Source organism: Astatotilapia calliptera, chromosome 15, assembly GCF_964374335.1.
Source record: "Astatotilapia calliptera chromosome 15, fAstCal68.1, whole genome shotgun sequence".
In the NCBI taxonomy this organism is placed as follows: Eukaryota; Metazoa; Chordata; class Actinopteri; order Cichliformes; family Cichlidae; genus Astatotilapia; species Astatotilapia calliptera.
In genome coordinates this window covers 939,598-958,907 of record NC_137436.1, presented here as the reverse complement: position 1 = coordinate 958,907, position 19,310 = coordinate 939,598, and the positions used below count along the sequence as shown (strand labels likewise).

The 19,310-nt window shown below is 43.9% G+C and overlaps 1 protein-coding gene across 10 annotated transcripts in view; it reads right to left on the bottom strand.

Annotated features, from left to right (window-relative positions):
- cdc42bpab (CDC42 binding protein kinase alpha (DMPK-like) b) overlaps positions 1-19,310 on the bottom strand; it is a 73,725-nt gene that overhangs the window by 33,073 nt on the left and 21,342 nt on the right. For all 10 annotated transcript variants that reach the window (XM_026142325.2, XM_026142323.2, XM_026142328.2 and 7 more), the window contains 4 exons: positions 8,427-8,518; positions 4,542-4,625; positions 2,113-2,208; positions 1,584-1,732 (listed from right to left, as the gene is read on the bottom strand). In XM_026142325.2, coding sequence (XP_025998110.2) covers positions 1,584-1,732; positions 2,113-2,208; positions 4,542-4,625; positions 8,427-8,518 — 421 coding nt within the window. The remainder of the gene's footprint in view (positions 1-1,583; positions 1,733-2,112; positions 2,209-4,541; positions 4,626-8,426; positions 8,519-19,310) is intronic.

Sequence of the window (19,310 nt, the reverse complement as noted above, 5' to 3'; positions counted from 1 at the left end):
TCACTTATCTTAACTGCACTACTGTATAGATTCTGTAAAGTTATTTATTTCATATTCTGTATAGTTTTTCATATTTATATCCTGTTCATATCCTGTACATACTTATAGTTATAGAATATTCACAACATACTTCATACCGTGTACATTATAACATACCATAATAGACCCATTTCTGTAATATACTCACATATCTATACTATTGCTAATATATATTGTAATATATCTATATCACTAAAGCACTTCTGGATGGATGCAAACTGCATTTCGTTGCCCTGTACCTGTGCATGTGCAATGACAATAAAGTTGAATTCTATTCTAATCTATTCTAATATTCATCCTTCACTGGGCCTTGGTGTCTGTCTGAAACTTTAGCTCATCTACCTTCAACATCGCCGCCCCTTTTATTTTCTAAAGCTCTGACACACACAAACCTGACATCAAACATCAAGAATGAAATATTTGCTTTTTTTGCTGTTTTGCTTTTATTCATTTTCATTGAGCAAAGTAAATCCTCACACAGCACGAATGATGCGTCCATCATCAGGACTTCTTGCTCAGTCCTGCCCAAATATAATTACAGATTAGGGCTGCTCGATATAACGATATATATCTGATGACGATATAAAAATGTTCATCGTTTCATTTTACGCTATCGTTTGTTTCATGGTGTCGCAGAATAAACCGTTTACAGCAATATTTGTTCATGGTTTTGATGTCACAGTAGTGGCTATATTCATTTCTTAAAGTTATCTCTTATATTTAATATAACCACACTATGGACGGACAAGTGCCTGTTTTTATGCGTCTCGTTAGCAACAACGATGGTAACCTCCTCAGTGACCTCCTGACCCAGTATGAACCTTCCAGATCCCTCAGGTCATCTGGATCCGGTCTTTTATCAGTTCCCAGAGTCAGAACCAGACACGGAGAAGCTGCATTCAGCTTTTATGCTCCTTATATCTGGAACAAACTCCCAGAAAGCCTCAGATCAGCTGAAACACTCAGTTTATTTAAATCCAGGTTGAAGACTCACCTGTTCTCAGCTGTATTTGAATAAAGCACCAAATCCACACTTTTAAGCTTAAGTTTCAAAACTTACATTTAACTACTGATTTTATCTGTTCTGATTTTATCTACTGTTTTGTTTGAATCAATTTTAAATCATGCTTTTTATTTGTTTGTGTTTCTAATGTCTCTGTGAAGCACTTTGAATCACCTTCTTGTTGAATTGTGCTATACAAATAAACTTGCCTTGCCTAAAACCATCGCGTGTCCTCTTGTTTATTTTCCATATAAACCTTTCACAATAAAGCTCAAGATCCTGTTGAGACTTTTCAAAATAAATGTGTCGTTTCATGCATCGTTAAAACACTCGACTCCAGGTAAAGGACGCGCAGCTGGAAACACTTCACGCAAGTCGAGATTCACAGAATTTACAGAAAAAGTTACATTTTTGTGATTTATATCGTTATCAGACGATAGACGTCTGATATCGAGACCTGAGATTTTGGTCATATTGCACAGCCCTACTACAGACGCACACATATTGATTTCGTAATGTGCCAAAACACCTTTCCTCTCACCTGTGGACATAGTGTAGCTGATGAACCGAGTCGATGGCCAGCACCATCTCAGCCAGGTAGAACTTGGCCATCTCCTCCGGCAGCCGGTCCTCAAACTTGCTGAGCAGAGTCAGCAGGTCACCGCCCACATAGTAGTCCATCACCAGGTACTACAGAGACAGACGCCAACGTGTCAGACAGCAGAAACTGTGCAGCACTGCTTAGAGGCAAACTAATAAAGAGCAGCCTTTTTTGGAACAACAAGAACAAAGCTGCAAGAAATGAATCTACAGTCGTCCATCTCTTCTTTCACAAAGAGGGAAAACACCTAAATGATGTCACTTTTACAGGTCCATTTAAAAATAACTGGTCAGAGCGGCAGTCGTGTATATTTTTAAGACTTGGGGAGTGTTCGGGATAAAACATTTGCTTTGAGAATGTGGGAAATGGAATGACAGTTGTGGCATTTGAACTCAGGGTCGTGGAGAGAAGTCAGGTTAATCTTATTAAGGGACGTTACCTCATCTAACACAGACATATACAGACGTACCAGATTATTGTCATCCTGGAAGGCGTAGTGCAGGGTGGTGATCCACTGGCAGTCCCCATTCACCAACACATCCCGCTCCTCCCGGAAACATGCCGTCTGGCAAGAGATGCAACAAACCATGAATGTCACACGTAGGGCTGGGCCATATTATACCGTTCACGGTAATACCGGTATAATGTTAGGCAACGATAGGAAAATGAAATATCGCGATAGAATGGGAGTAAAACGTCAGTGATGTGGAACTGGTTTGGTGTTTGTCCGTCAGATACACAACAAAGCACATTTTTTTGCAGAACATGCAAGCGGCCGTTGTTATTGTCATATTTGTCGGACTAAGATGCTCTTAAATCTGGGAGTAATCTGGGTCCTAAACTCCGTATGCTTCAGGTCAAACGAACACTGCAGCATCACTGAGAGTTAAAAACTGTCTAAATTCTTTCATCTTTAATAAAACGATCAGCATTGCTGCTTTACCAGGTGTAACTATAAAGTTTAACTTCCAGGCATCCATGAAAACAAAAGTTATTACATTTAACGGAGTTAGAAGTTAGCAGGAAGCTAGTGGAAGTTAGCTCGCTAGTTACCTAAGCATGATATAGCATGTTCTGACTGAGAGATTTCTGCAAAAAATCAAACGTACAGCTCTGCTATCACTTCCAACATAAATGAAGACAGGAAACTAAACAGCAGTGACGTTTGTAGGGTTACTGAAGTTGGGCTAGCTGCTATATAATGATGTGCTACGTGATCGCTAGCGACACAGCTATGTTAGCATAACATAAACAGTGAAGCTGGAGGACGAACACTAACACTTTTCCACTTATAAAAGTTAACGTTAAGGTTCTTCATGGTTAGAGACAAATGCAATCGCATGGCAGGATGCTGTAAACGGACCAAACTTCAGTCAGGAGAACAACTGAGATAATCCATCCACAATACGAGGTTAGTCATTAATATACTGCAACAACATGGGAATAGAGCAGCTGCCAGAGAATTCAACATTAATGAATCAATGGTACAGAAGTGGAGGAAGCAAGAAGAATGAGTTTAATAAAGTTTGATTTATCTGACTGCTTTGTTTCACTTAATGTGCCTTATAATCCCGTGCACCTTATGGTCCGAAAAATACGTACTGCACACTGCAGTTTAATGTTGCAAAGCACCTCTTTTTAACTTCAGTGGATATTATACATGGTTATGCTCAGGATATGTCAGCCCATTTCTACTGGAAATGCCTTTTGGTTAAACTTTCAGCAAGGAATTTGCATTTGCACTGTTACATTTTTAATGTACATAAAACCAGCTTCTTGTTTAAGTGAAAATAAATGGAAGGTTGTCTTTTTGCACTAGTAATGTTGTGGAGTTGTATTTTGTCTCGCATCAATTATATCGTCAGTTATATCGTTATCGCAAATTTTCAAATATATATCGTGATAAATATTTTTGGCCATATCGCCCTGCTCTAGTCACACGTACTGGAAACTACGTGAGGTCAAAGGTCCCAATCTTCTATACAAGTGTGTGCTTAAAGCTGAGAGCATGTTAGCAACTCGCCTTTGGCCTCTCGATCATTCTTACAGGGCTGGTGTAAAATCTCCCCGAGCTGCTGCTAAACACATGAAATCAGCCCCTTTCGTTTGCTTCAGGGAACGCTGGCAGTGTTGGACTCGAGTAGCTGAATAAAGCCCAAATTTAAAATTTAAGAAAAATATGATAAGACTGCTCGCCTCCACTTAGCTCACTGAACACTGGAATGTAGGGTTACAAAAAGTAGGCGTCACTACTGTACGATGCAGGTGGAGGAGGCTCCATCAGGCATCAGGTTGTCTGGACATAAATCCATCTGATGACATGTGGAGGTTCAGTTATTTAGGAAATAACCTGATTTCTTAAGCCTAATCCATCCTGCCCACCTACAATATCAGCAGCCAAATCTGCACAAATGCTTTGGTTTCTTATAAAAAGCTCCACACATCTACAGAAATAAAAATATTTTCATGTTTTACACACACCCGACCTCTCCGTGATCTTTCAATCTCAGCAGTCTGACTAAAACAGAAACCGAAACTGTTCCGGCCGCCTTCAAAGTTAAAAACCTGAAATAAAATCAGGCTCGTGTTCACGACGACAGCATGCTCGTCATGCATGTCTGTGTGTGGCTTTATGTCCTCTCCTACATCCAGGCGTTTGTGCGCACACACGTTTGGTTTGTGACGTTTGAGGCATGTAGACTGAAGACCCAGGGGACCGACAAGAATGCGAGACTGTCGGGAGAGGTCGATGAGAAAAACATGCAACAAGCAGCTCTGCAAGAACCTGCAAGTGAAGGCCTGTTCTGTGCTCAGACAGGCACTTTGTTTTTTAAATGAGTGATCAATATTTATTAATATTGTGTGTATATAAACTTTGCAGTAACCAAAGATACTCACCTCTGCTCGCTTCAGCATCTCCCACTTGTTGAGAATCTTCATTGCAAAAACTTTGTCAGTGTTTTTCACTTTTACCACTGCAACCTGCAAAAAGACAAAAGAAAGCCGTTATGAGAGTGAATTTAATACTTGGTGTGACGGCGAGGCTGACGACGAATTACAAAGATCCATCCAGTTATTATCTGAGCCTCGAGGCAACAAGAAAAGAGCAGGCTGTGGATGCACAAGGATCCTTTAAGTGATCATACTAACACAGATGCACAAAACAACAATCACACAGATGTGAATAAACAGTTCAGACGTTAAGGAAAAATGTAATCTAATTACTTTAAATGATCTAGATCAGAGTCCGTGAGTATGGAGACTGAGGTCAAAGAAAAAAGAGGAAGCACAGGAAGGGATAATCATGCAACACTGGATTAAAACGAAAATAGATCCAATATGGGCCAGGAAGGGAAAATAAAGCATTGAAGGTGCGGCAGAAGAACCAGCAGCGTGGGGGGAGGGCGCAGGAAGTGACCGCAGACATTACGGTCACTTCCTTCTCGGAGACACCGTGTGGACCACAGACTTGCACAGCTGGACGCTTGAATTTTTCTATGATCAAAAAATGAAAAAATTGTCTCATCAGCTGTTAAGTGCACTGATGTGATACTGCATCATGCAGAGCCGGGTTAACAACTGTAAAGTAAATAAATCTCAGCTTCGCAGCTTCTCACAGGCCAACTTTCCCGAGTGATGATTGCGACACACTGCTCTGACAAACTTGCCCCGGCCTTTACGTTTTGCCAAAAAAGGAGCTGCGCAGGCAGCTGTGCTGCGAGCTCACAGCCAAAACACATGTTCATGCAAATTTATGTCCCTGCTAATTTCTCTCCTCCTTTGTCTCCTACTTTACTGGCCCACAAAAGGAAAAAAGAAAATTTGCTTTGGCCTCGTTGACCAAATTCAAAACTAAAAACTGAGTCCACACTGAAATAAGCCTAAATGTAGAAAAAGCACAAGGACGTTATAAAAGCAGAAGAAATACAGGCCGAGACAAAGATGCAGAAAAACAGTGAAACAAACAAAGTCAGTCTGTGCAGCAGAGGGGTCTGCAGTCTATTAAATTAATGCTACTAATGCAATACAATGACAACATTCCTGCAGTGTTTGGATTTCCCCGAGTGAGCCCTCACCAGAGGAGGGGACTGCAGGAGGACAGGGCGAGCGCACTTTTCTGGCAACGTCTAGCTGTTTTTGTCCTTTCCTCCATCTCTGCTTCCTGTTCTCTTCTCCATCGTGTCCTCCCTGCCCTGCGTTTATGACTCCACTCCCCCCGTTAGTTTATCAGTAAGGACCCGACCAGAGGGGCTAACTGCATTACTCCACAGAGTAAATTACTAGTGAAACTTTGGCGAAATAACAACCGAGGTTGTGTTTACAAGCATGCGGGCTGCTGACTGGTGACTCAGTGTGACAAGCAGTTCAGAAATGTATAGCACTGACTGGCAGCCAGCAAGGAAGACATGGCGTTTAGAGTGAACGAGCTCTTCCACCCTCATCTCAGGCACTAACTACACCAGACGGAGCAGCTCTTGGCCCTTTGTGCTAAAGACGACGCACCCCAGTCCCTAATGGGAGCATCCTCACAGGCAACAGGCCAGTACAAACTGGTCCATTCATCAGGCAAACTCCACGGCGTCACGTATCTGCGCCATCTCTCTCTGCTGCTGACAACGGGAGGATGAAATCAAAACATCCTGCGTGTTCTCCAGACCGACTCTCTGCTAACTTTACTCTGCTTCCTGTGTCTGCTACCACATCTCCTTACCACTCTGTGCTTAACATAAAAAAAGATGGCTCAAAATCATAACCAGTTATATCTGACCTGGAGCGTAGTCGTGATTATGAGCCATCATTTTTACAGCTGCTTACGGCACACACACAAAAAAGTAGATCCAGTGTAATCCATCGTTGATATTAGTTATTAGCATTACTAACAGGTGTGTCGATTAGCCTCGTTCACAGGAGTCACCACAGCGTTTAGCTCCACAGGTTTAACAGGCAGGAGGGGGCGTGTCCACCACAACTGACCAGGTGAGCTTTTATTCATGAGGGAAATGTGGAGAACACGACGCCGTGCTGAGGCCTGAAATGGGTTTATTGACATCAGGGATGTTAACGGTTAGCCAGCGAGGTGTTTGAACGTTGGGGCCCCAACTGGAAATACTAGTCGGTTAAACTAATCAGTCGTATATTATTAACGCACAATGACAGTTACGTTTTGGGTCACCCCGCTTTTCTGAGAAAATGCAAAGAATAATGCTTAATGCATTCAACCTGCAAGGCACACAGAGGGTAGCAGCATGACCGAGCCAAGCTGGCACTGTGTGTGTGTTTGAGAAGGCGGCACGCTTAAAAGAAGGCAGCATTTTAAATAGATTTTTATTTGTGAATGAGTCTAAAGACGGCTCCTAAAGACATGCAACAACTGTATGGACAGATTCCACTATTTTCCCTGCTTCCTCTGAAGGACATTCAGTTTTCCACAACCCGGTTCATCTGGTCACTACGCTCGTGATCATAGGAACAGATTGACCGGCTAATCAACAGCACTGCTTTTATACTCTTCAGCACAACAGACCATTTCACCAGTCAGTATATATCACTAATGATGTGACCTGATCACCCTCACTAACCTCTGGTGCACACCCAGTCATTTTGTTCTTGAAGCCTGAAACTGCTCAGCTCAGAAAAGAGAAACAAGGTCACTAGCAGACGTGCGAGCGGGGAAGAGTTAACGAGTTTTGCAGCTCCCTTTATCGTCACAGCTACTCTTGACCCGGGGCAGTGGAAATAGAAGCCAGCTTCAAAGGAAAGGCTTGTTTCCTTCTCCAGTTGACACAAATAAAGCACCTGGTCACAGTTTGATGAAATAAGGTATATTTTTATGAGCCGATTAAATAGTAGAGCCACGGGACAATCACGATGTCTCCCGAGCTAATTTTATTTTTCTGCCACGCTACACCCGTAAAAACACCTGTGGTTTAGTGAAAAGGCCGCTGGAGAGTTACCACGAGGTAGCTCCGTTCAGGAGTCAGGCAACATCACCGAAGCCCGAAACACAGACGCACTGCGTCACGTGACTGCACATACCAGCACTCCTACCAGCAGCTCGCCCGCATCTGATGCTGGTGCTGCCAGGAGCGTCCACGTCCACACCGACTGACATTTCTCTCTCGTTCCGTGTATCAGAGCGTCTTCAAAGGAATTCCCCAGCTTGTTTCAACAGATTTTGGATAACAATGCCAGATATGAATTGTCTGCAAGCTTGGAGCAGGGCTTACGACGATCATATCAAAGCTTCTCGTAGAAAAAGAAAGTCTGAGCATTGTCAGCTTCCATGCGAGCTTTCGTTATCCAACAGTCATCTGTCCCTTCAACATTCCCCAGCTTTGACATCATTACCTGAAACCAGTGACAAATGCATTTCAGCTTCCCTGCGGGCACACATAAAAGAAATAAATAAACCCTCAGTGGATGGCTCCTCTGAGCTCGACTTCATTCTGTTTACAGGTTCAGTGTGAACGAAGCTTCAACAAGCTCAGCTCGTGCTGCAAGTAGAGTCATGCTCATGTGGCGGACCAATGCGACGCGCTGCTGTTGGAATGCAGCAGAAAGAATTCAAGGTTGAAACGCCACAACACTCAGCTCGCACAACACGGGTATTAAGGGTTCAAGAGAAATATTGTCCGTTAATCACGTCGTCTCTGCCTCAGGGAGGACATTTCACACAATGATCATGTGACCAATTAGAGCCCATTACAGGTAAAGGGACAGAATCCATCTGCAGGTCTGTGCCTGCTGCAAAGGTTTGAGTGTGACATTAAAATAAGGTGTTACCTCTCCAAAGGCTCCTCGTCCAATCACTTTAAGGATCTCAAAGTCTTCCTTGTGCAGGCGCATCTGCTTCACTTTGGATGTGAAGGGTTTGGCTGGAGAGAAAGAAGACAGCGGTCAAGTCAGAAATTTAAAAAACAAAACAAAAAACACACCAGAAGAGTTTCTATGGATAACATTCTGGTGCAAGCTTTTCAATTTTGCTCTGTACAGATGTCAACCTCCAAGTAAACGGCATTCGAAGCAGCAAATAAACAGCTGGCCATTCATAACACCGTAACATAATCTAAAAATGTGGATGATGGAGACTGTCAGCATTTTATAGCCACGTTTCATGGTCATTGTGCAGTAAAGAAAACGATACACAAAGAAGAAAACCAAGATAAGGACACGATATAAACGCTGTACGAGTGACAAGTAACAGCAATCAGCAGCACCAACGTGTCACTTTAGCATTTCTAACAAACGTGGCTGGACAGGTGTGTGACATCATGGCAAAACACCGATCGACCTCAAAGGTCTGACGTCACACCGCGTCATCACGGCGTCATCGCCGAGGTGCTCGATGCAGGCAGGAAAGTGCTGCAGGGAGCCCAGAGCTCCACGTCCCTTCACCACATTGAGGACACTGGATGAAGAACTCCCGAGACCTCCACCCAATCGAATCTGCATCTAGGCGAAGCTCAGAGTCCGTGATCACAATCTGAGCGGCCAGTCTGGTTTTCCATTTCTAAATGACATCACTAATCACCTTTGGCGCTCAAAGCTGGAAGCTCTAAAGACTTGAGCCTGAAATGACCCACACTGGTGGAAACATTTGTGTTCGTTATGTCATAACAAGAAGCAGCCACTACATTCCCACGTATAAGGCCCCGTGTTCCTCTAAATGGACTTTAAAGTGTTTGTGACCACCTGGTCTTTACAGCAGATGACAGCGGATCCAGATAGGCTGAACGATGAAGCTGGCTATTGTTAGGTTTCTGGTTGGGGGAGCTGCGAGGGATCTGTGAGGGCTGCTGACGTCCTCTCACAAAGCTAGACAGATTCCATCTAAGGCTCACAAAGTCAGCGTTTCCCTCATTTGTGGAAGGCTATTCAACCACTTCCTGGTTTACATGATCTCAGCATGCCAAGGATAACCTGGACGAGCTGAAAGTTCACCAAGGTCAGGATATTAGTTTCAGTGACGGCTTTCTGAAAAAGTTGATAGATATATGATTGCAATCAGAATTATTTATGCCTATTTCTCAACAGGGCTTCAGCAGTCTTATTAGCCACATTTAGCGAGGCTAGCATACATCCAAGTAGGCATTCGAACACGAGCGCACGTTTGATGTTTACGTACAGTCGCACTCTTGGTTAACAAAAGACCAAATCTCCATCTGATGTACAACGGGCTTGTGTCGGAGGAAGAGAGACTAATCATCAAGCTAAACTTGTCTGGTTGCTGTAACTTTACAGAACCTCCAGTGTTGGAAGAAAAGAGGACTTTCTCCCACTGAGAGACGGGGAAATGCCTGCCGATATAAAACAAACAGGTCACTCATAGCTCTGTTTTCCTCACACTCCTCCCGACTCCGCCGACAGCTGGCCTGCTGTGACCGCAGGGCAGAGAGAAAGCGAGGGCCGGAGTAGTCTTGGCACACATTTCCACAAACCTAAAACACACAAGCAACCCGGCAGTGACACTGCGTGAGGCTGGGAAATACATGTTTAATCATATCATTAATTTTCCTGCAGCGTAAGTCGACCAGAAGCACTGAGCTGAAATGTAGTGGTTGACCAACCGTGATATATTTGGAGTCAGGAACCAGCTTTCAGAAAGCAGCCAGGGAAATGCGACAAGTCTGCAGAAACGATGACAAACAAGGCTGCGACACAGCCGAATAGTTCTTTCTCACAAAGCGCTCTTGTGCGTACTTGCTTCGCTTTTTCATGCGTTATCTAACCTCCTGACAGAGCCAGCTCCAACACAAATAAAGAGCCAAGAACTCGATACGCGGCTAGAAACAACATATCCAAGCAACAGCTACGTCTGCGTATCCCACATGTGTGCAGCTACACGGTGTCCAAAGGTGCCACACTGAAAGAAAGAGCCTGGACATCACTGTGTTTGTGTGCTCGCAGCAGGCAGGCGGTGGCATCCCACTTCCTCAGGAGATGCGCCGGCAAACCACACGACCAACTGACTGAAGTCACATGTCCCCAGAAAAAACAAAATAAAAACATACGTAGGTTCGAAAACCAGTTTCAGCCAGTTTATTTTACCATTAATTTTGACCATCACCATACTGGCAGGTTCTCGTGTTTGAGGGTCAAATCAGTGGAAAACAAGAACTGGAACAAGCATCTCCACTCTGGAGACCAGCTCGACCTAAAGTGACTTCTTGAGAACAAACTAAATAGAAATGAATAAAGAAACAATAGAAACTTTTGTATGTTCTAATTATTTTCTAACTAACGTCTGAGCTCCATGAGTATGTACACACAGAGCAGCAGCAGTCACTGGTATGTGAGAACATCCAAACCAAGGTTGAGGCAGTTCACGTGAACGGTGATTGAAATGAGCTCATACGATATGATTCATTTAAGATATGATGTCCAGCTATGTGACATTTTTAATCTTGCCCTGTACGAGTGTCACGCACCAATCAGTGACTGTTTTATTCGCCACCACTCTATAGTCGCCATCACTTGGCTCCGGGCTGATGGGAATCGTGCTGTTTGCAGCAAACTGTGGTTTCAGCTGCCAAACACCATTTTACCCTCTAACCTGATGTGGCACGTTTGCCACGGTTACGATAACATCTTGCTATGAAATCTAATATAAATTCATTTTAATTCCTGTATCAAAGGTAAACAGCCTGAGCAGCAAACAATTAGACAGGCGATTAAATCCATTTGACACGGCGTTTTTCTCTTTACTGGGAAAACACAGCGGAAGGATCCAGAACTGCTTTTACACTGTAAAGACAAAAAACCTTCATATTCAGTTTGTCGTGCATAAACTGTTTATAACTGGATCCTAACATAAATGTTGATGGTTGAATCAGCTGTCCACGCGCCCAGCAAACTCTCTGAGACCACACAACAGAAACTCACCTCCATAAAAGCTCAAATCCAGATGCGTTTGTGAAATTTTCCTGAGGACATCAGGGGGATTTGACAGCAGTGTCCCAGCTCACTACGGGAAACTCAGCCTTTCAAAGCTTCCTGTATGCTATACGTTTCCTGATCAACTCCAAAAGTTGAATCAGATTTTGGGCCGAGCCAGCTCTCTAATAAAGTTGTTCATGGCACAAAAATCAAACCAATCACATAATCTCTGAAAATAATAGCGATGTGTTCTGAAATTCTTCACGCCAGTTTCCATAGATGCAGTTATGGTTCAACACAGTGGACACAGAGGGCGTCGTGTAATGAAACCTGATGTCAGACACCACGTGTAGCTTACGTTACTCTGCCATACTGACCGGACTAACTGCTAGGATGACCACACCATCCCTCGCAGCCCACACGTCACCCGCCTTGCTTCCTCACCACTTCTACCTTCTCCAAGTTGACCCGACGAGGTAGAGTCGGAGGCCTATTTGGACTGTATTACATATAATACAGCAAAAAAGCCAAAGTCAATTCTGGCTGCACTCTACAAATAAAAGCTAACATGGCGGCCGGCCGTAGAGTAAGGGGGAGAGAGTCACGCCAGCCGAGAAGGAGAAAACACTGATTAGTAGCTGCACGCTGACTCAGGAGCTCCACTGAAGCAGCCACATGAGATACGGCTTTCATCTGTGAGCCAGGAGCCCACAGGCACCGTCCACAACAAAGCAAAACTGCAAACACGGACACAAACATGTGCACGCAGACACACAGGGCTAATTCCTCACATCTACATCTGACACATAATTGCTGACTCCGTCTTGCTTTGGCCTCGGCAGAAACTTTACAGTCAAACATATTACACGAATCGCTTCTCTGAACAGGAATCAAACAGGATAAAAACCACTTGAAAAGCAGATGGTTTATTAGTGAAAGGCCCAGATATGACTCTGTTACACTTGGCTATAATTTACACACCCGTCATAAGTTTGAGTGTTTTGGAAATAAGTGACAAATAAGCACCATTTTAGTGACCCCCCCAAATCTTCTGTTTCATAGGGGGGCGGTCTCTCTCTGTGACTGCACTCACTCATTTACACGGGGATCAGTTTGTCCATAGATCCATAAAAGTCATGCACATGCTTAAACAAAAACACATACCATAAAGTATGATCACACAACTCAAGCCACTAGCAAAGTAGACACATTAAAACATAGCAACCGTTGCTATGACGAGGTGTGGTAGGGATCCATTGCAACACTGCAAAGGTAACCGTCCGAGCCTCCAAGCCTCAGCATGACTGCAGCAATGTGTAGCTTTTTAAAATAAAGACACGTCAGTGCCATGAAATTGTCCTGCAGGAAGACAGTGAGGCGCAGGCAAACAAGTACAATGAAAGAAAAATATGCACACTACAGTGCAAACACACACACACGATTTAGTAGAAGGCCTTAGGATGCAGCGAAACTGGAAAAACACGAGTGACGCCACCTAATCCACACAGCCAGACCGGTTTAGCCCAAAATGCTGAGTGCTTATCGAGCCCATCTTGTTCCAAAACCACAAGTCAGTGCTGGTTTGTGTGAAAAAGGTCGACTGTTCACGTAGCAGCTGTCCCCCAAAAAACGCTGGACTGAGAAGACAGACGACAGCATAGACCTCCAGGCTGTGTTGGAGAGAAACGTAACTCTGGGTGTACCTGGATGCCTCTGATAGAAAATAAGCCAACCTGTGAATAAAATAATGCAAATATTTCCACTAAAGTCATATTCCTGGTTTGTTTTTGGCCTTTCCACACACTGCGGCTCAGAGCTACATACACTGGGACAAAGATTTAGACGGCGCTCATACATTACGCAGGCAGCTTCTCTACAAATGTTGTAATCCACACAAACTGAGTCTCGACTTTTTAAAGACTTCAACTGTAAAAGCATGTAAAGATTACACTGGCGACAGTCACAAAATACATTTTATATCAATAAAGTTGGATAAGATCAAACTCAGATAAGGGAAAGAGAAAAGAAGACATGCAGGACAAAATGTAAGGACACGCTGCAGGGCTTCATAAACACGTGCAAGGTCCAAAGAGGAGTGCATCACAGGAAGTCTCCCAGCAGCTTACACCAGGACAACTAAGTGATGGTTCAGGATTACCTGATCCGGCTCCAACTATAAACTTTATCAAAAGGAATGTTTTTAAAAGCACGGAGGACGTCAAACTGGGAGCTGGTTCCACAGGAGAGGGCTGATAGCTGGGAACTCGGTCTTCCAGTCTACTGTTGGAAACTCAGAACCACAACTGAGCCTCCAGTGCTCGGTTAGGATAGTGTGACACTATGATTTCTTAAGAATATGATGGAGCCTCATTATTCAAGGCGAAGAATTTGAAACCCGGGTCTGGAAAACCAAATTCACAGGAAAGAGCACGTTAGGCAACTGTAGGATAAAAACATGAATAAAGACAGAAAGGAGAATGAAAACAACATTAAGTTCAGCTTGTGAGAGTAAGTGAGGCTGGCAGCACTGGGGAATAAAAACAGTGTGTGGGTAGAGAGCCAGAAAAGGCATCCCAGTCACAGGCAGCGGCTGAGCCAGTTACAGCAAGTGTCCAAACCTTGCACCCGCGACGTGCTCCAATCCCATCCCCGACCCCGGAGTGGGATTGGAGGGACATCTGGAAGCCATAATAAGTGATGTAATGACACAAAAATGCTGCTTGCAAGAGAGACAGGGGAGACAAATGAAGAGAGGCCTTTCAGTATCTGACGTGAAGAAGGAGAGCGGCATGGACAGAGACGAGCAGAAGGCTTTTCCTCCTATCTGACCAAAGTGCTGGAGAGACAAACCAACCATAACCAGTCTTCATGGACTGGAAACAAATAAGGGTAATACGAACAGGTCTGAATACTGCTGGTTATGGTTTATTTTTATCCTTATTATTAACATTTCAGAAAAGATATATTATTTAATCCCTTGATGAATATCCAAGTTTGCTCAATTAACAGTCTGTAATTTGTAATGGCAGTCAATCTGTCAGCCACTTACAGATCCCTGATCTCAGCTGGCTGTGTGTTTAAAGCACTTTCTTCTATTCCAAGGCGTGATCATTTGGACATGGAAGAACTAAAATGACCATCAGTAGTCCTCGGTCTGGAGGTCCGTGCTGGCTGGATGATCATGAGAAAGGTGGTTCAGCCCAAAAGTAGACGGGAGGAGCTTGTTAATGATCAGATTTGTGAACATCCAAAAGATTTAGCAAAGAGTTGGGATCAAATCAAATCAAGCATCAACGCGACCAGCTCCGGTGGTTCTTCCTGCACGTCAACAAAGCAGAGGCCAAAGGAACAGCACGTTAATGGAGTCATGGAGTGGCCTACCTGCCCTGCAGACCCAAACCTACAGAGAAACCTGTGCACAGAGCTGAAGCTTCTCATTGTTGAGCAGCAGTGAAGGATTGAGAGGGCTTCTGTAAAAATACAAAACCCCAAACCTGGTGACCAACTAGCAGAAACGTGTGACCGCTGTGCAGCCACAACGGTTTCTTTAACATTAATAGTAGGTCACACACTCCTACTCGGGATGAAGACAGGATCCTCTTAGAGCCAACATGGCTCCCTCTGTGCCTCTAACATGAGCGGGATCACTGCCTGCAGGGATAAGGATCTAAACACGGTCCTGGCTATTTTTCATACAGGTCACCTAATATACCAGCTTGCAGTTATACACGGTCACTGGTTTTTCTAAATTATTGCAGATGGCATGAATACGACATCTTAGTGATGTCAGCAGAAACCCACCTCCCGTATCATCTTCCTGCTTCTGCTACTTTATCCTTGGAATGAGGTCATAAAGCCGTCATTCCCAAACAAGGTGTAATCAGCTTCTCTGTTTAAAAGTTTCCAGCTAACAACATGAAGAATGAGATATCCATCCTCTATTTTTAGGAAAATGCTGCCATTATAATCCGTTCCACACCCATCATGCCCTATTTTATATAAATAAATACAAAGCTTTGGTCTCCTACAAATAACAGCTGCCTGATTACAAAAGTACTTCCCAGTTAAATGAAGGCTGAATAAATACTATTAAGTCAGGGCTATATAAATAGTACAGCAAGGTCATCAAAGGAAAAATGAAAGCTGTGTGATTCTAATAAGCTGGTCCTTAAAAGGGAAAAGGACTCGGTGCCAGAGGCACTTCAAAAACCAACTCTTAGCAGTTTAACTGCAAGTAGCTTAAAAACATCCAGTAAATTACACAAATTACAGATGGAAACAGAACCAGGCCCCTTTCAGTCACAACCAGAGGCCCCCCAACAGATGTGCTGCCAGGCACAACCTGCCCAAAGGTTTGTGCGTCCATGCAAAGACCTCACAGGTGATGTCATGGGGCACTGAAAGAAGCCAAGAAAACAGATTTCGTGACGTATGATGCACGTTAGCTGCCACAGATGTGGGCCTACGCCACTAAGTCAATCACAAGGATCGGAAATTTAAAAAGGAGAACTAGGGGTCGCTTCCATAACACATTAACAAGCCTTTAAGCATTAAACTGTATTTAATACTAGTGTGCACACCGGCGACACCAGCATTCCCAGTGGTGTCTGCCTGCACAACCCTCCCCACTCTACCACCACCAACCTCAAATTCCACTCCATGTCGTTTTCCCTTCCCTAACATCCCGACCAGTTTCTTTTCCTTCCCATGCCTTCATCTCTACCAACATATAAGCCCCTTCTCCCTTTCCCTCCCTCTCTCTCTCATTCCTGGTCTTTTCCTGCTCCGTCACACTAATAAGAGGGCAGGAATGGTCAAAGGCCTTAAACTAAACAATCTGTGCCCCACAGCATTAAACACACAAACAGGATGTTCCCAAAATATTAAAAAAACCTCAAACACCAAAGAAAAGGAGAGGGCAGGGCTTGACAAAACAATAGATCAGATCTAGTGTGTGTTACAGCTCCGAGACTGCTGCAGCGAGCATACACCCAGGCCAGGCGATGTGAGACAAGCGGAGGGCTGGGCTACATCACTTTCTGCTGGCTGTACAGGAAGTTTTCACAGGACTTCAAAGAGGTCTCCGAACCAGCACATCGACCTGTTCAACCCACACTGCAAACAAGTCGATTTACACAATTCTGTGTCAACACAGCGTCCCGATACCATCTGCAGATAAAGAGCCAATATGAAAGGAGCCTGGCAGGCTGTTACCCAGCTCGGCCGGCTCTCCTTACTGGCTGCCGCATTGTGCCTCTGCATGGTGTTGATAGTGCACATTGATAACACAACAGGTTTTCAAGCACAGTGGTGTGCAAGTCACACATAGTCTTGATCACCTTACAACATATAATAATAACTAAATTGATGCTTAAGATGCACTGGAAATCAAGGCCACCAGTATGACTGGTAGAGATGCACCGATTGACTGGCAAGGGACAGGAACTGGACGATTTCCAGCATTCCAATCCCAGACTGGAATCTTGTCAACTTCCCATGTCTGATTGCAACATGCACACTCACAGCAACATGCTAATATTCAATTAGCATAAAAATCCCTCCCTGTGAGCGAACACAAAGTTTGCCAAAGAATAAACACGAAGCTAATCAGACACCTAAATCGACTTCACTGATCTGAACTCGGACATTTTAAAGAAGCTAACAAAGGGAAAGTGGCAAAAGCTAAAAGAAATTAAAGCTCAGAGCTAGCTACAAGTTAGCAGCTTCGGTGTAAGCAAAGGAGCAAAGAAAAAGTGTGATGTCTATAAGATACCGGAGAATGACACAAGTACTTAACTTTTGTTATGCTATACTAACCTGTTACTGCAAATAAAACTTTCATGTGCTTTTATCAAGTGGTGACAACTAAAACTAAAACATTTGTTTAGAGATGGGGAATGTTAGCCGTGAATAAAAGAGTAAATAACAGTTAAAGTTTTAATGAAGATGGGGAGAGAGAAGGATAAATCAGGTGGTTGAAAGGTACACCCGGTTAAAAAGCTCAATCCCTGGCATGTCTGTCTCCTTTTGCCAGGACAATCAGCTCTAACGGACTTAAAAACACATACATGTGATGTTTGGTCTGAACACATCTCCATGTTGGAGAGAGGTGGATGTTACCAGAGAAACCGTGACATGAATTTTACTGCCAGCACAAGACTCGTTTCTCAGTCCAAGGAACAAATGACTTTACGGCAGCCTCTTAGTGCCTGTACAGGGCAGAGCTCCCACATCGGCCTAAAAGGAAAACACTACTGGGTGGTTACAAGAAGGGCGAGATAGATGCCGAGCATGTGCTGTGGGAGTGTTCTGCAACACAGGCGGCGTTTTCCAATATCGTGTGCGTAAAAGTTCCAGTTGGCACAGCGCGCACGCAGCAATGTAACTAGACTGGGACATGGCATCAAGTTCCAGCAGCAGTTCATAAATTTCAACATCAGTTAAATTAAAGTCATCAGACACTTAAAGAAGGCAGGAATTTATTGCCAGTGGTGTTCCAGCACCAACATGTCACAACACACTGACAGATATTACAGCACACATTTCCTATTGCCTTTTCTGGGCTCCTCTCCTCCTCTTTCCAGTGCTACAGTCATTGCTAAAACAACCCAGCACTGACATTGCACCATTTAAGGCTTTGATTCCCAATGGGACCACCCATACTATAAATGGATCCACCCAAATGGATTAAGGCACCCACTTGCTTGTACTTTTCCTAAGAGCTCTAAATCAACAGCCAAGTGGCCGACAATGATGACAGCATTTAGATGGCTCTGCTACAGAATGAGAGAGACTTTCAAGTCACAGGTAAAGACAGTGAAAAGGCATGCTTAATAAAAAGAGACAGTAAAAGGAGGGAATGCAGGAAATTCTTCCACTGCCATCACCCCAAGAGCCATTTGATCTACAGACGTAAGGTCTTTTCTCCTTAGCATTAAGATGTGTTCAAGCTCTCTGGTGCCATGTATGTATCATGATGCAGGTGACCCAAGATCCCTTTCATGCGCTGCAACCCTGCCCAGGTAGGCACGTTCACGCTCATGCTCACAGGAAGAACCTGAAGCTACGGCCACGAGAAGAAAAATAGTGACAATGCCACACAAAAAAAGCAGGCAAAAATTAAACCTGTTGTCATGGCAGAAAACCTGCCTCTACATCCTCTCGGACATCTCTAGGTATCCTCTGATGCTTTTTTTCAAATACTGATTCAGACTGTGCAGGAATCAATCTTCCAAGCTAACCACATCTGGCTGAAATTTAGCACCAAAGCTAAATGAATCAGCTGTCAGCGGGAGCAGACAGAAATGAACTATTGCTCCACTCGACTGAACTTTTCTACAACCATTCTCTATTTTCATGGTTTTGTAGAAAGGACAGCTCATGAAATCACTGCCAAAACCACAATGACTTAGATAATCCATATATTTACACAGGCCATTCTGTCCTCCTCCCTCTGCTACCACAGTGGATCCGTCACTACATCACTACAAAAGATATTTGCAACAATTTACAAGATTCTGTCGAATCTGAAGCTACATAGTGATCGCTTTCATTTTAGATGGTAACAATGCTCAAAACAACATGAGCCCAAGAAATGCACTCCAGTCATGTGAAACATAGCTGAAAAGACTTTAACGTGTTTCTTGTTCAACAAAGGACTCTGCAGTACATCTGCATCGTCCCCAGTGGTGCTAGTTTTTGTCATTATGCAAAAGTACTGTTTAAAGGATGGGGAAACCTGCAGTCAGCTGAGACTGAAGAAGCCACCTGAGTCAATGACCAGACGTTTGT